Raw genomic sequence first — 18,558 nt, 5'->3', positions numbered from 1 at the left:
GGCTTTGCCCCAAGAGGTAATTTAAAAAAACAAATTAAGTACCTCTGGTGCTGCGACCACCACATTTTAAATTAACTGCCTAAAAAATGGAGGGGATTTTTTTTTGTTTTTGGACGGGTTGTGGGTGTCCCCCCCCCCCCCAAAAAAAAATAGCCTAAAACCACCACAGGACCAGAAGGTATATTCCCTAAAGACTAGAATCCAATCGGTTCATTGGTTACCGAGATCTAGGGACAGACAGACGGACAGACAGACATCAAGCTACTTTGTATTATAAATATGAGCAACTTATGGATTTTTACTTTCTTTTATTTAATGATATATTTTTTCAGACAAATTTGTTTTGTTGGAAGGATAATTTGCTTATACTAAAATGGCTTCAATCAAGATTAATTTAAACGGGCAAAACAGCTTCCTAAGCAAGCTAAAGGTAGGTCTTAATCTTTGTCTTGAGTTCATAAAGTTCATCTTGCCATTGTTCTAATGATTTTAAAAAGAGAAAAATGTTTAAAGGTCTAAAACTAGAAAAATCTAAAGCATTTATAAATTTTTTTTTTTAATTTCATAATTTGATTTGTTGACTGTACCTTCTAAAATTTAAGGACTAGAGAATTTGTCAGCAGCTATATTTATTAATTAACTTATTGTTAACAAGGATGGTAACTCTGCACACCTAGAGAAGCTGTCAGCAGCTATATTTATTAATTAACTTATTATTAACAAGGATGGTAACTCTGCACACCTAGAGAAGCTGTCAGCAGCTATATTTATTAATTAACTTATTATTAACAAGGATGGTAACTCTGCACACCTAGAAAAGCTGTTAGCAGCTATGTTTATTAATTAACTTATTATTAACAAGGATGGTAACTCTGCACACCTAGAAAAGCTGTTAGCAGCTATGTTTATTAATTAACTTATTATTAACAAGGATGGTAACTCTGCACACCTAGAAAAGCTGTTAGCAGCTATGTTTATTAATTAACTTATTATTAACAAGGATGGTAACTCTGCACAACTAGAGAAGCTGTCAGCAGCTAGGTTTATTAATTAACTTATTATTAACAAGGATGGTAACTCTGCACACCTAAAGAAGCTGTCAGCAGCTATATTTATTAATTAATTTATTATTAACAAGGATGGTAACTCTGCACACCTAGAAAAGCTGTTAGCAGCTATGTTTATTAATTAACTTATTATTAACAAGGATGGTAACTCTGCACAACTAGAGAAGCTGTCAGCAGCTAGGTTTATTAATTAACTTATTATTAACAAGGATGGTAACTCTGCACACCTAGAGAAGCTGTCAGCAGCTATATTTATTAATTAACTTATTATTAACAAGGATGGTAACTATGCACATCTAGAAAAGCTGTTAGCAGTTATGTTTATTAATTAACTTATTATTAACAAGGATGGTAACTCTGCACAACTAGAGAAGCTGTCAGCAGCTAGGTTTATTTATTAACTTATTATTAACAAGGATGGTAACTCTGCACACCCAGAGAAGCTGTCAGCAGCTAGGTTTATTAATTAACTCATTATTAACAAGGATGGTAACTCTGCACACCTAGAGAAGCTGTCAGCAGCTCAGTTTATGCAAGTCTGGGAACATTATGATGAGGATGGTAAGATTTTTGGGGTATAGTCCTTTCCACGACATCCCTCAATAAGGAGCGATTCTTCGTATTTTTAAAATGGCTTTTTATAGGTTATTTTAGGTTAGGTTAGGTTATATTGTGTTAGGTGATTGCCCCACAGGGTTAGGTAATTGGCCCCGCAGGGTTAGAGCCCCCCGCAGGGGCTAGAAATAGGAGAAAAGCTACTGTGAAAAATACGAAGAATCGCTCCTTATGGAGGGATGTCGTGGAAAGGACTATACCCGATTTTTGTTATTAATTTAAGCCTAATTTATCAAACTCATGTAACTGCAAGGACAGTTGTATCCATATGTGGCAAAGTAACAGTAACTTAACTACAGACTTGAATTAAAAATGAAAGTAATCAAATTTTATTTTTTTTCCTAAATATTAAAGTAAGTCTATTAAATGAAGTCAATTTATTCACACTCAGTATGATACTGTCTGGCATATGAACATACAAAAACAAAGAGTAGCTTCTCTACCAAAAAAATACTACTAAATAAATTTCAATGAATTCAGTGTATATTTACTTGTATAAGTTGATTTTTTCTAACTTCCCTGATAATGAATAGAATTTTGTACCATTGAATTGACTTGAAATTTTCAATATTTAAATTAATTAATAGTCTAGACAGACATGTCCACTTTTGGAGTAAAATGTTTTTAATAAGTTGAAACGTGCCAAGTTTTTAATATTGCTATAGTAGTTTAAGTCCAAAAGTTTCATAATGATACAATAAAAAAAAATTAACTTTATTGAGTATTAATTAACATTGCATTAGATAGTCTAAGAACTATTTTAGATTTTACTAATTGATTTTTCGAGCTTTGGATCAAAATCAAGTCTTTTACGTTAACATAAATTGCAACTTGAGCATTATATTTATAGATAGTATATTTTATCAAAAAGTATTGCTTAATTTAACCCACTCACTCATGACAGAAATTAATCATTAATATTTCTTTTTTTCTTTCATTGGCTTAATGAGTTTCGTAGATAAAAGTTCATGGTTGGTTTTTAACAAAACCTGCTTTTCAAAGTAATTGATTCTGTTAGGATTAATTCTCAATTAATCTCCTTTAATGGACTATCAGTCTGTTTGTTATACATACTGACATCTTTTTGTTTAGGTAATGGATATATTGAGGGATCTGAGCTGGATGGATTCTTGAAGGAATATATCACCACTGTGGATGCTGATGGAGCTGTCAAATCTACGGTAAACATCTTGGACACCAAATTAAATATTTAATCTTGTTTTTCAGAGTTTTGCAGGGATATTAATGGATAGGACAATGGGCAGTACATTTATGGGATCAAGTCAAGCTGAATGTGCCAATGGCAACAAGTAAAACAGAGCGTGCCAATATTCCCCCTAGTCAAGTAGAGTATGCCAATATTCCCCCAAGTCAAGTAGCGTGTGCCAATATTTCATCAAGTAAAGCATAGTATGCCAATAGTTTATCAAACAAAGCAGCATGACAAAAAAAATATAAAAAAAGATGAATTGAACAAATTTTCCGATTTATTTACCAAAGGACACAATTTTATACATAAATAACAAAATAAATTAAACTTTTAATATCATATTTAACGTTTATAATACGTTTAAGTTAGTTTGTCTGTGGGTTTGAGCTTTTTTGCTTCGCTTTCATGGATGTTGTCATCCTTGTTATTGATATAAATATATGTATGTCTTAAAAGGGGGCGGAGATGAGAATTATTAAGAGATTAGGGGATTAATGTTTCCCGTAACTGAATGGTTAAAAAAGGCTGAAAAAATTATGGATAAGGAAATGGAAATTTAGAAATTGTTTTATATAACATATTGGAATTTATTACAAAGGATTATATTATTGATATATTGAAGTTCTGTCTAAAGTCAAATAACAACATGTAATATTGTCATATTTAAAGGTATAAAATCGAAAGTACATTTATTTAACATACGAAAATTGGCTACTTAATGGACTGACTCTAAATTTGTGGAAAAAGTTTAAAATGATAGACTGCACGATTAGAAAAAGTTAACTATAGAGTAGCTTCGCTACTTGTATGATCATGACTCAGGATTTAAGAATATTCATTTAAGTCTAATATTTATTATATAGGTTGTCATCTAATTCAACCTACAAATACTACTTTATGTACGCACTAGCGGCTTCGCCCCTAGCCTCTAGGGGCTTTGCCCCAAGAGGTGATCAAAAAAAAAATTGAGGTGAAATTCGTAAAAGGACCAAGGAAATCTTCTGCAAAAAAAATAAAGGACCTAGGAAATCTTCTGCAAAAAAAATAAAGGACCTAGGAAATCTTCTGCAAAAAAAAATAAAGGACCTAGGAAATCTTCTGCAAAAAAAAAAAAAAAAAAAAAAAAAAAAATAGGGAGGTGATTTTTTTGTTTTTTGGGGGGGTTGGGGGTGTCCCACCCCCCAAGAAAATAGCCTAAAACCACCACAGGACCAGTAGGTATATACCCTGAAGAGTAGAATCCAATCGGTTCAGTGGTTACCGAGATCTTAAGGGACAGACAGACGGACAGACGGACAGACATCAAGCTACTTTGTATTATAGATAATATATAAAATAGCAGTTGCGTCCCTAGCATCTAGGAGCTCTCTATTCCAAGTAGTAGAAAAGTTACGAAAATTAGCCTAAAACCATTAAAATTTCAAAATAAAAGATCTCACTAATCGATGGACTGTTATGATTCTTCTTTCAATGAAGCTTCTTATTTGTCCTTCAAAATACCATGATTTTGTTACATAGTTTTTCTTTTTAAAACTTAAATGTAAAGGAGATTATCAGCTCTCTCCTTCCCTCAAATGCCCCTAGAGACATCGAGAGTGGGGCGGGGGTGAAGCTGCTAGTATATATACATAAATTATTTCAAAATTCTAGGAAAAGCATATCTTGATAAGTAAAGCAGAGTATGCCAATATTCCCCCTAGTAAAGCAGAGTATGCCAATATTCCCCCTAGTCAAGTAGAGTATGCCAATATTCCCCCAAGTCAAGTACCGCGTGCCAAAACAGGCTATTGGCATACTCAGCTTGACTTGATCCCATTTATGTACCCTTCATTAAGATAATCAAAATTGTTGGTGTAACTGTTAAGCCACTGTTATTTGGTACAACCCAATCAAGAAGTCCCCAAAGTTTTTAAGCCAACAAATTAGAGAACATGTTTCATATTCTAATGTACCCTACCTACTTGGTATTTTGATCTACAAAACAATATAATTAACCTACAATCTTTGTTTGAATAAAAATATTTAATTGTTACTAAACAAAAAAATCTATTTTTTTACCTAAAAATACAAAACTCATCTTTTAATTCCCTATTCTTTATAAATGCACAAAATATAATTCAAAAGAAGCAACATCTTCTATTATTATAAATGATATTTAAAAACTAAACCCTAACCTAAAAATCATTTTTGATTATATCCATAAATTTGGTTCATTTTTACTAGTCATTATTCAAATGCAATTTTTAATTGATATTTCATATTAATCAAAGGATGATTTATCTCAATAGTAGCAAAGCTTTAAATTTAAATTAAACCCCTTAATTTCCTTAAATAAGGTGTGCTTAAGGACAAAACGGAAAACTAATCTAAATACTAAGAGAAAACTATGTATAACATAAGATTTTCCCTTTAAAGGGCAAAAAAGGATAAATGAAGAGAACAAAGGGAATTTGGGAAGACAAATGACCGATATATTGATATGAAAATCCCAAATGATGATACACAAAATTACCCCTACTGAAGTTTACAATAAGTAGTTGAATTGTTTAAACACTCAACTTAATGATCCAACCAATCAAAATTCAATAAAAGTCCCCAAAGTTGTTAAGCCAACGAATAAGAAAGGTTATTATAAAACATTGGGAACTACTGTAATAAAAAGCCCAATATCCCCTCCCTCCCTTATCACCACCTGAAAAATAATCTGATTTTTATTAATTTGATATGTTCTAGTTCACTGACAAAGAGTTGCAAGACTTGAGGGAGAAGTTTATGGAGGCCTATGATGACAACAAGGATGGAAAAATTGAAATCAGAGAGGTAGGAAACATTATTTGGGTATAGTCCCTTTCGTGGCAACGCACCTTAAGGGGCGATTCTTCGTATTTTTCACAGTAGGTTTTCTCCAATTTCTAGCCCCTGTGGGGGGCTGTAACCCTGCGGCCTAACCTTCTGGGGCATTCACCTAACTCAATATAACCTAACCTAACCTAAAATAACCTATAAAAAGCCAATTTAAAAATACGACAAATCGCCCTTAAGGGGGTTGCCATGAAAGAACTATTCCCGATTAATTAACATTCTGGCACGCGCCAGACATTACAGAAGTATATTACGGATGTGATAACAAAGACAAAAAAGAGGAAACTTTCACTCAAAGTTCCTGTTGATCACATATTAACCCCTCCCCAGAATACTGTAAATGAGAGGGGTAGATTTTCCTATGTCTAATTCCTGCGGAGGCCCTAACCCTGGAAAAACTATACCTGTGTTGCCTTTATATTGCGTGGAGGGTTTAGTGCTCAACGGGAACTTTAAAGGATACCACTAAAAATTGATATCAGTGCACTACCCTTATTACTCTCTTATTTTTTTTATAATAGGGGTTTGAAAATTAAATGCGCGAAGAAGTTAATAGTGAATAAGTTATCTAACAGAATTTAGATTACCAATTAATATAAAATACCTACTGACTAAATTTATTGAATCTTATCATTGTTGGTCTACTTCTAGACTTATTAATCCATGTTTTATCCCTTCTGTACTACATGTTGCTAGAAAATCCACTAATCCACAGGATGCAAAAAATACAGGGGGGGGGGGTATCCACAAAATTTGTTCACCTCCTCCCTCCCCCCTCCTATATTTACCAATTAAAATTGTATATTTAAACATTAGAGTGAAGAATTTTTTCATTTGTCCTATCACCGTATCCCTGAAAATAAAGAAAAATGCTGGTTTATGCATTTTACAACAACAAAGATATTTTGAAAAGAGATTAGTGTTTAAAACTCCAATTCACAACCTTAATATGCGTGGATTTATTAATCTAAGAATTTTTAAAGAAACAGCTACAAGTATTTCAAGTGTTTTACTTAATAGTTTTGGAAAATATCGAGCCAAATCCTATAAAAATTCTTTAGCTATCCTAGAAGCTAGGATGTCCTAAGTCTTACATATTCCTTTTTATTGCTTCTTTGTTTATCTTACATAACTATTAACCAAAGAAAAAATATGCTAAATTATGATAGTATACAAATATTATATTACCAATTAATAAATATACTATTGGAATAATTGTGAAATAAATAGTTTTATGAATATATGTACATAATATTTTTTATAATTAATCTTGCTTAGGATTTATTCCTTTTTGAACATAGAAATTTCCAGAGATAAAGGGATTGTACTATGGGCAATTATTTACATTTTTAGTTTTGGTTTAATATTGTTCAAATTCTATATCCCTGGGAAATTTTACTTTTCTGTCTAAAGGTTAAGATCCCGAAATCTGTCGGTTCTTTTCAGAGAAACTTTATAAATTTGGAGCGGTTTTAGGCTATTTTCTTGACATTTAGAGTCCTCCTCTAGAGGCTACAGGCGAAGTTACTAATTTAGTATATTACAACTGGATTAAACGCCAATTATTTGATTCTTATGGATCCCCAGTAGACCTTCCAAAGGGCGAATTGGGTGTTATTGAGATTGTCTAATAATTTGTATTTGACGTCTGCGGCTTTTTCTGCTGTTAAACAAAAGCCTTATCAAATACGTTTGACTTTTATTTGTGGCAATTTTCGAAAATATACGGTCAAAGATAGCCTGAAACCACTGCACCAAACTGTGAATGCACAAGCCTTAAAAATATTTAAAAATTGATTACCTACTAATTTTATGTTTGTACCATGTTAATTTTTTTTCACGCAACTATTTTTCAACTTTTTACAGTATGATACTTGTTTAATCTAAGTCAGCAAGATTCTTTTTGTGTTGAATAGGAAAAAGGTATAAAACACCTGATGAAAACTATTAGCTATTCATCAAAATTTACATTATGTACAAAAAATTACAGCAATATATATTTATCAGCGGCTCCTTTTTTTATCCCATTGGGACATTCTTAGATTTTTTTAAAAATTGAAAGACATAAAAGAACGCCCAAAAAAGTCTCAATACTTAACATAGCAGGTTGATTTAAAAAAAACAATTAAAATGGATAAACATTTTTGACTGTCATACAATTTATTTAAATTAGTTATATTAGGTGCATTAATTCTTGTCCCTACAAATACTTCTTTCAGTTTTAGCCAAAGTTAATTTTGTATTTTCATGCACTTGCAGTTGGTATAACCCAATTAACCAATGAGTGGAACACTTATATCCCCCCCCCCCCCCCCCTCCATATTTATAAATTTCATAGAAAAAAACCTGCATAGTGTTATAACCTCCTCTAATGAGCAAACCTAACCTAAACATCAAAATATGTTTTGTTTTTTTTTCTCTCGAAAGTTTGTATCTGGTCCACTCTGGGTAAAAGTGAAATTGCCATAAAGTTTGTGACCATTAAGTTGTTACTAACTGCAACTTTATTACACAGCTACAAAATACATTGTAATTGCCAGTGACATGGATGGACATATATCAAGCCTTTTTAATCATTGTATAGGCTTGGCAGCCGCAACCGCTAAATACAGATGCACTTTAAATTAGTAAAATCTACAGCTACCAGAAACATACAATTAGTTAAGTTGAAATTCTCTTATGACTTACCCAAAACGTCTATAATGTTGTCTGGATTTCCAAAATCTTTTTGGAGATAAAAAGGGTTTGAATTTTTTCGTGCCTAAATCTATCCGCTATGGACATAATTAATGACTGTTTTGAAAACGAGAAAAAGGGAATTTTTGAGCAACATAACTGTTCTTATCTAATTGTAATTTCATATACTTAATATATATTACATTTAGTCATAATTATGAACAGTTTGACTTAATAAGCGCATTTGACTAAACGGTTACACACGTTACAAAAAAAATATGCAAAAATGACCCCCTTTATTTTTAGTTGGCCCAACTGTTGCCCATGGAGGAGAACTTCCTGCTTTTGTTCCGCTTCGACAACCCCCTCGAGTCTAGCGTCGAGTTCATGAAGGTAAGTTGGTTATTTGTATCAAAATTACTCTATAAGGAACACGGTTAGTCAGTCAGTAGGAAATTTAAATTATGGGATATGTATTTAATAGTGTATTGATAAGTTCATAAAAGTACAATATAAACAGCACAAAAATATTTAACTAACGCCTTTGATCTTTCTTACAATTTGGTATTTTAGTTTTTTAATACTTTTTTTCAAAGTTTTTTGTAATTAAACTTCTCATTTGGGTCTTATCTTAGACATTCATAAAATTACAAAGTAGCACCCTCTGTCGACCATCTGAATGTTTTATTTATAATATTGTGTATTTTCAATATAATTTATTGCTATATTTAATTTCAAGTTTAAAGTAATGTTATTTGGGAGAAAATATCCTATAAATTGAATATATTTGAATCTAATGTGTAAAATAGATAGATTTGAGATATATTGGCACAAATTCTACTCAAGTCAAATAGAAACTTAAACATATTTCCTTTATTTCTCTTTGTAATTTATGCTTTTATATCAATATCAATTTTCAATTTGATTACATTAAAGTAAGGTATATCTAACAATTGTTTACCTATATATGTATTACTTATTTTTTTCTATTTGATTTTCTTCAGAAGAATGCTAAAGGGGGTATAAGGATGTGTGTTCATCGTTTTTGGTATTTTGATTTATTCTTTATGCCCTCCCCCGACCCTTAAATAGAATGATTAGTTAGTTACTCGCCCTATATTTCCAGGGATTGTGAATTTTTAAAGCTCCCCCCCCCCCCCCTTGCAAATTGTCTTTATTTTCGTAACTATATATTTAATTTTGTTTAGATTTGGAAGACCTATGATACAGACCACAGTGGTTATATCGAAGCTGATGAACTCAAGGTTTGTTTCTAATATCTTTTCCAGTATGGCTTCGAAACCGATTAATATATGTTGGATTAGAACCGGTTCTTAGCCATACTGAAAAATTAATGCATCGTATCGCACAGTGCGTTTGAAGGTGCTTTGACTTTTGTGTCAGAACCTAAATTGGGACATAGTGCATTTCATTACCCTAGGTTAGGCAACTTCATATTACTTTTCAACAAAATCTAAAATGCAGCCGTTTTTGAGAAAATTAGATTTTAAAATTTCAAGTTCAAAGCAAAGTTCAAAGCAAAGTTCAAAGCAAAGATTATTTATTTTAAATTTTGAACAAGTTTGCTTTTATAAAGTTCTTCATAAAACCACTCCTGAAGTGAGTTGATTCATAGCCCTTTTTATCAGTTGCTTTGCTAAGGTCACGGAAATTCAGCCTTAAATAAATCATATATAGAGAGGTTTTATGACAGACTTTATAAAAGCAATATTGTTCAAAATTTTAAAGAAATAATCTTTGCTTTTCTTGTCATGCTTATGCGGTAACTCCTAGTGGATGAAAATTGAACTTGAAATTTTCAAATCTAATTTTTTCAAAAATGGCTGCATTTTAGATTTTGTTGAAAAGTGAAATAAAGTTACCTAACCTAGGGTAATGAAATGCACTATGTCCCAATATAGGTTCTGACACAAAAGTCAAAGCACCTTTATACGCACCGTGATCGTATTATATCCAGTTTTCTTCGAAAAAAAATGTACATTAGTAATGTTGAAACTTGTTTTGTAAGCCCGTGCCTTTGGCATCTCAGGGCTAACAAAACTGGCTTTTAACTTATAATTGTACATGTTTATATCCGCGGAAAGCTGTTTATAATATGATGCGATAAATAACTTTTCTTGGTCAATTATATATGATCTCAAATGAATAAACTACAACTTTGCCTAAATTTTCTCCATCTCTCTTTCCTTGTGCTTCTTTTCTCTCTTTCCCTAAATTTATTCAATTTGTGCATTTTATCTCCCTCATTAAAATACCAACCATATTTCTCGAATTTTACTTCCACATACATAGGACCCATTTTTGTGCTTTCACAGAAAGTACCATGTTGAGCACTGAAGCCCCCTCCTATTTGAAATAAATTGAAAATAAAAAAAGACAATTTGTGTTAAAGCACCATTTTTAAATTATAATTTCAAACGCAAAATTTGATTAAATATTAAAAATATTAAATGATTAAAAATATGATTTTTATCAACGTTGTGTTCATTTTAAATATAATGACTTGTTATTTTTAAATCTCGATTATAACTGGTTATATAAAAAATTTTGCGGAAAAATGGCATAACCGTGAATCTATCAGGGAATAATAATGGAACAGTTAAACAGTAAACACTCCCCCTCCCCATTCCCCCTATCTTAACTTTCTGTCAAATTTGGCAAATACAGAACATTACACTTTAATTGGGATATTAGTTCATTGTACTTATCCCTTTAACCCTGCAATTTACGAGAAACAAAATAGCCTTAAATATATTAATAGAAAAGGAGTTAGATTTTTTTTATTTAATGGTATAACAAAATATAATGTTTTTCCTACAATAGATAGATCCACGAACAAAATTTTGTTTAATCCTTTAGCAATTGCATTCTTAAAATTGGAAGAAAAAGACTTTAAAACGCTGAGATTATTTCAATACTAACTTAGTACCATTTTAACTTAATATAAAAATTCATTTTAAATTTAACTAAGTAATAATGCGTTTCATGACAGTGTGGCTTTTAGAAAATAAAATACAAGTGAATTTTATTTATAATAATATTTTCATGTATCTTACTGTTAGAAGCATGAAGATACTGCAAAACTATTTTGTTCGTGTACCATTCTACTAAAAGCCTGAAGATTACTCGTTCATACTATTTTGTTTGTGTACCATACTGTTAGAAGCCTGAAGATTACTCGTGCATACTATTTTGTTCGTGTACCTTACTGTTAGAAGCATGTAGATTGCTCGTGCATACTATTTTGTTCGTGTACCTTACTGTCAGAAGTCTGAAGATTATTGGTGCATACTGCAAACTATTTTGTTCGTGTACCTTACTGTTAGAATCCTGAAGATTACTCGTGCATACTACAAAACTATTTAGTTCATGTATCATACTGTAAGAAGGATGAAGATTTCTCGTGCATACTGCAAAACTATTTTGTTCGTGTAACTTACTATTAGAAGCATGAAGATTACTCGTGCATACTGCAAAATTATTTTCTTCAACAAAATTGATGTTAGCTGAAACAGAATCCACCATAAAAACAGTGTATTATATTTCATGGAAGTATTCCGCCCATATTTGATAGCGAAGCTACTCTGCATTGTTTATATTGCACGCTCTTATGGACTTTAGTGTTCTTATTAGATAAAAAGTTTATTTTTAATAGACTATAGTAAAGAATTCCTATTTTTAAAAGATTAATATTAACATATCTACAAGGATCTAAAGGGATAGGACAATGGACAATAAATTTGTATCCCCCCCCCCCCTCCAGTTATGATAAATAAAATCATCCCATTTCTAAATTATTATTGGTAAAGTGTGGACAATGTTATTTGCACAGTGCACTCCAATAAAAAAATTCATAATAACGGACATAGGTTTTCAGCCAACGATTAACAGACCAAACTTTAGGGGCTAGTATAATTCTAATCTTATAAGTATTAGTATTGCAGTTTAAGTTATGATTTAGTTTTATTAGTTTTAATATAGCTTAACTCCAATGTAAAAAGAATGTAATTAGTAGTATAAACCAATTTGAGGGTATAAGATTATATAATAATAAATGTGGTGTGTATATGAAAATGCAATTATTACATCATAAATAAAACTGAAAATTTCTTCCCACCGATAGTGTGACATCCCCATCCCTCCTTACTTAAAACAAGGATGACAACAGCCATAAGTAGCTTTTTATATTTCTTACCTAATATAAAAGATAGAAACCTAAAACTTTGTATTAACCTAATTTTAAACAAGATATCTTCTTATTTTTGGACATGTTTAAGTGTGTTTTCATGTCATCTTATGAATTTTTCTCCTATTTCTAGCCCCTGTTCGGGGCTCTAACCCAGCGGGGCTAATTTCCTAACCCTGCGGGGAAATTATTAACATTTATCAAAACTAACCTAAAAAAACCTATCAAAAACTACGAAACCCACTACTTTGTTTTCTTTCCATGATATTGGTGAGGGGTTACATAATATTCTGCCAACAAAAAAGAATATTCCAACTTTTACCACCTTGCACTTGATGCATTCAGGGATCTAAAGGAATAAGACAATGGCCGATAAATTGATGTACATCTCCAATGATAATACACAAAATAAATTTTCATAAATTAAAATTGGTTGAAACGTTTGGACACTCAACTTAATAAATTAACCATACAAAATTAATTAAAGGTTCCCAAAGTTCTTAATCCAATGAATAAGAAAACGTTATTGAAACTTTGGGGACTAGTGTAATAAACAGCCCATTTTCCCCTTCCTTCCTGTAATGCACTCTAATTTAGTCCTACACAGAACTGTTTCTATGCATATTTACAAACAATGAAGAAACAAGCTTTTATAGAGTACCTTGTGATTGCGCCCAAAGGGGGATTAGAATGTATCCCGATACATTTTTAAGAACAACTGGAAAGTGTCATTTTTGACGTCATAAAAAGGAGAGATGAGAGGAGAAGAGGAAAGGAAATCTCAAAAAAAAGATGGATGATACTTAATAGATGCATTTTTATGACGTCACATATGACATTTTCAAATTCCAGCGCTTCCATTTTCAAGTTAGCTTCATTCTGGTGAAATATATATCACGGGATTTGACCTTCACCTTTCAAATTGGCTGCTAAAGACCATTACTAAGATTACCGAGAAAGTGAACCGCCCAAACTGTACGAAATCGCATTCTTATACATACAACATATAATTTTGGCATGAAAATAAAGAGGAAAAAATAAGTAATTTCATTTAATCAAAAAGAAAAGTATGAAAAGTAAAAAGAAAATAATTAAAGCCTGCTTCTAATAACTTCATTGCAATTCTTTAATTTCTGCAACTTAATGGAAAGAAAGCGACCTGGGTGGGGGTAAGGAAACAATTGACTTAATAAAGAAAGGAAGGCTACTTATGGGGTAGGGAAGAGGGGTACTGACTCTGATTCATGATTTTAACCATATTGCGCTAACTTGCAAGTGATCCTATCATTTAAATTATTTTAGAATTCTCAAAAGTAAAAAAAAACTTACTATGAATTAGGAATTTAATTATTTTTTTTATAAAGTTACTAATTTTTATTTTTCGGATACAGATTGCTTAAAAGCTAAGGGGACAACCGCTAGTTTAAGTAAACTAGATATTTGAATTAGAATCAGTTTGACCTCAACAAAAGGTTTGACATCAAGAAATAAAAATATTATTTATAACTCATAATATTAATGTTGAGTTTCGTTTCCAAGATGTAATAATCATAAACTTGTGAACCCTGAATAGAGAACCATAATCGATAACATAAACTATTGTTCTACGATGATAATAAACAAGAACAATTATTTCAATAGCTAGTAAAGCAATAACAAAATAACCATATTTCAGATTTAAAAAGCCAGTAAAACGCAGAGAGAAAGAAAGGGTACAATGAGCTGTTTATTACACTAGTCTCCAAAATTTTATAATAAGGTTTTCATTTTTGTTGGTCAAACTACTTTGGGCACTTATTGATTTTGACTGGTTGGCTCACTAAGTCGAGTGTTCTAACGTTTCAACCACTAATTTTTATCTACAAAAGGGTTAATTTTGTGTATTATAATTGGGGATGTACATCAAGTTATCAGCCATTGTCTTATCCCTTTAGATCCCAGAATAAAACGAGATGTATTGCACAGTAAATTCAAAGGCGAATTTTTAAAACAAATGCTTTCTGAGCATATGATTCGCTTTCATGAACGGATCCTCGCACAAACCTACATGCATGCCCTTTTAGAGTAGCTTCGCTATTAAAAATTATATTGATATTTTTCTCTTGATATGCCAAATCTACAGTGGGCTAATAATTTATAAAAAAGTATGTGTTCAGACTCTGTTCAGGCTAAATATTTATTTACCTCTTGTGTAAGATTTTGGCGTCATCCTTTCAACTGCAGATAAACCTCTTTTAACCCTCCTTAATTTGGTTTAAATTTATCTTCGTTTAGGAAAGTGCAAGTAGTAATTTTCTAGTTTTTTTTACAGGTAACTTTACAAATTGTCTAAAAAATCAGCCATGTAAAATTAGGGATTATCCATTTTTTTAGTGGTTTCTTTCCCACTTCTCCTCTAATCTCTCTCATTTTTAAGACGTCACATGGCTGATTTTTGAGACACTTTGAAAAGTTACTTTTTACAGTGATACTAAAAGGGGCATAAATTCCTTACCTCACCATGGGCCATTAGAAATAATAATGGTTTCAGAAGATATTGTTCTATAATTGTTCTACAATAACAATGCATGCCCTAATTATAAAGTAGATGCGCTAGGAATGATATAAGGGGGCCCAATAGTCAATTAGAGATATCTTACCCAGATTTGAGCTGCTAATGGTTTTTCATTTCCTTTTACTACAATTTCTTTACCCGGCCCACTTACTATTCTACTATTCCCCAGCCACTGCTTACATCTCTGCTTAACTATTATAAACACGCCAGTTGTGTTTTACTAACCTTTGCTTCACTACTCCAATGTTTGTAGGCTTGACCAAGTTTAATCTATTTGAGAAGTTCTAAAAAATCCACATAAAGGCAAATTCAGAATTATTACCTGTTCAGCTTTCGTTGAATACAAAAAGTGTTGTTGCATCAATTTAAGTGTCTAAAAATCAGCCATGTGATGTCATAAAAATGAGGGTGAAGAGAAACGAAAAAAAAACCTAAAGAGATTGACAATCCCTCATTTTTATGACGTCACATGGCTGATTTTTGAGACAATTTGTCCAGTTACTCAATTTAATTTAATTTTCATCTTTGCGTGGTATGATCGTACGTGTCCTTGTTGTATACAATTTCCAGATAATAGTCTTGTTGCAAGTATTTACTGCTTTGTATATCTTCATATAATCATATATTATGTTCTTTAATAGTTTGGCATAGCTCTGGTTGTAATATAGGGACTACAATTGATCGTTATGGACATAGTAGCGCAACTTCTATTTGACATAGGATGTTAGTTTGTCCGCTATATATTTTTTGCTTTTTTAAAAATAATGTTTAATTTTCAAGATTTAATTTTCTGCTTTAAAAGTAAAGGATTGCACCAATTTATTTCTTGAGTTCAGAGTAAAATCTTAAATGGGTAAAATTTTAACGGAACTACAAGACATAAAGTAGTCAATTTTTTTTATCTGAACCTTAAGATCTCAATAACTACTGAACTAATTGGGTTATCTATTTTAGGTAAGATTTTCATAGGTCTTATGATGGATTTAGGTTATTTTATTTTCAGATTTTAGTCTTAGGAAGATTTTAAGCTATTTTTCTATCTACCAATTCGAATAAAGAGCCCCTATATGCTAGGGGCTTAGCCGCTGGTATTTTTGTATAAAATCTTTATTCTTTTTCCCTTGTATTGAAAGGGAATGTAAAAAATTGTGTCAAATGTTGACAGACATGCTATTATATGAAAGAATAAATTTATGAATGAAGAGTAAACATTTAATACAAGAAAACTACGGGAGTTATATACAATATTTTTCAGCTGGTGGGAAGCGCAAAATTTTCGTATTTTCTTGAAATAAAATTATATTAAACTCTACTTATTTTTCATATTTTTTAAATGTGTCGAACCCAGTAATAGTGTCGGACTGATTATGGCGTAAAAAAATTAGCCAATGAGAGGCCATTATTGACCAATGGTAAAATTTATAGTGGCCTCTCATTGGCTAATTATTTTTTTACGTCATAATCACTTTTACTGGGTTCAATGTGTCTTTTTGGTTTTGATGGTATTTTTTTAAGAGCAGCAAAACAATAATCATTATGTACTCAGTATTAATGAATTTACCCCTAGCCTCTAGGGACATTGTCCCGTAATAGACAGTTTAAGAACATGATGTGCCATAGTCGTTGTATTTTTACAGGAAATAAAATTGGGTTCAAAGGTTTATTTGCAAAATAGCTTAAAACCACCGCATTACCGGTATCTATATTCCCTGAAGAGTAATTCCTAACCGCTATAGCGGTTACTGAGATCTTAAGCTTCAGACAGACAAGTTTATTGACGGACTACTTCTACTTTTATTATATTTGTAAAGGACCCTTTTTACCATTTAGGAGGTCCCCAATATATTTTATTATCTGTTCCAATAAAGAAAATATTTTGATCTGCCCGCACTATAATTGTGTGCATATTAAAATTAATAACAAACATTGCTATTACTTGATATTTCCTGTGTTAAAGCTATCAATTATAAAAACTAAAGCCTAATACAAATGTATATCATTAGAGGTTATAACACTAACATAATTTTGTCCATATGGAGCGCAGCTGAAGATAAGAATTACATATAAACAATAACATATGGTTATCTTATTATGAATGTTGGTATTGTGCCCTCTCAATGCTCTATAGGAGTTAAAAGTTAACTGGCCTTAGGGAAAGCTCATAACATCCAATCAAATGAAAAGTAAGGAATACATAGATATCTAAAGTGATAAGACAATCAACGATAAATTGATGTACATTCCCAGTGACGATACACAAAATAACCTCTCCTCTAGATTAAAATTATTGGTTGAAACGTTTGGACACTTAACTCAATAACCCAACCGATCCAAATTCAGCAAATGTCTCCGAAGTTGTTAAGCCAACGAATAAGAAAAATATAAAACTTTGGGGACTAGTGTAAAAACAGCCCATTGTCCCCTCCCTCCCTTTGAGTACTTCTTATTTAAAGGGCAACATATTAGGGGGTAAAAAAAAAGAAGGCTAGGTTAAATATATGTGTTTGTAAACATATGGTTTTTAAAAAGGTTGGCAAAAGTTTGAAGTTTATCCCAATACTTTTAAGAACAGATTTTCGGGGCAGTAGACATCCGGACATACCCCAATACTAAAGTAGTTGCGCTTCGAACAATATATATCCTAATGTTTTCCGACCTGCCCCCAATTAATTTATTACACTACCTGCCATTTATCCTGCTAAAGAATACCCGCAACCCATTCCTTTTAAGTATATACTTATTATCAAGGTTCTTCTGCAAAATAATTTATCATTTGGATAAGATCCTTTTTTTGTCAGTTGGCATCCTCCCCCCCCCCCCCCCTCCCGAATTAAATACCTGAAAATATTAGCGTTAGATGTTAATGTTTTTAGGGATTAAATTGATAGCTTTAATCGTAAATTAATGCATATCAGAATCAACTTAAAAAATGACTAGAAAATGTAGAAATACAGTGAAATCTAACAATAAGTCTGTTAGTTTATTTTAAAGTTGATAAAATTGGAATTGTTAGATTTGATTCACTGTTAACTTTGCTTTCATTGATTTTGTTATCCTTGCTTTAAACTAGAGGGGGATATTATAGACCAAATGAGGAAATTAAAGGATCGTACCTATCATTTTATCCAATATAAGAAAGAAAGGATATAATAACAAACATCGTAAATCTTCATATTAACCCAGGCTAATCATAATCTATTTCAAGTAAAGATTGTACTTTTAAGAAGAAAAAACGTTTGGGTATAGTACCTTTCTTGGCAACGCCTGCTATGGGGCGTTTCTTCGTATTTTTACACTAGTTTTTCGTCTTTTTCTAGCCCCTGCGGGGGGCTCTAACCCTGCGGACCCAATTGCCTAATTATATTGT

The 18,558-nt window shown here is 31.7% G+C and overlaps 1 protein-coding gene across 1 annotated transcript in view; it reads left to right on the top strand.

Annotated features, from left to right (window-relative positions):
- Positions 1-324: 324 nt before the first annotated feature.
- Positions 325-18,558, top strand: part of Cbp53E (Calbindin 53E) — a 41,554-nt gene continuing 23,320 nt past the window's right edge. Inside the window, exons 1-6 of the mRNA XM_080166871.1 lie at positions 325-430; positions 1,553-1,628; positions 2,775-2,863; positions 5,626-5,712; positions 8,737-8,823; positions 9,639-9,695. Coding sequence (XP_080022997.1) covers positions 374-430; positions 1,553-1,628; positions 2,775-2,863; positions 5,626-5,712; positions 8,737-8,823; positions 9,639-9,695 — 453 coding nt within the window. The 5' untranslated portion in view covers positions 325-373. The remainder of the gene's footprint in view (positions 431-1,552; positions 1,629-2,774; positions 2,864-5,625; positions 5,713-8,736; positions 8,824-9,638; positions 9,696-18,558) is intronic.

Source organism: Acartia tonsa, chromosome 1 (assembly GCF_053477335.1).
Source record: "Acartia tonsa isolate MP-2025a chromosome 1, ASM5347733v1, whole genome shotgun sequence".
NCBI lineage: Eukaryota > Metazoa > Arthropoda > Copepoda > Calanoida > Acartiidae > Acartia > Acartia tonsa.
This window is presented reverse-complemented; position numbering and strand designations above follow the sequence as displayed.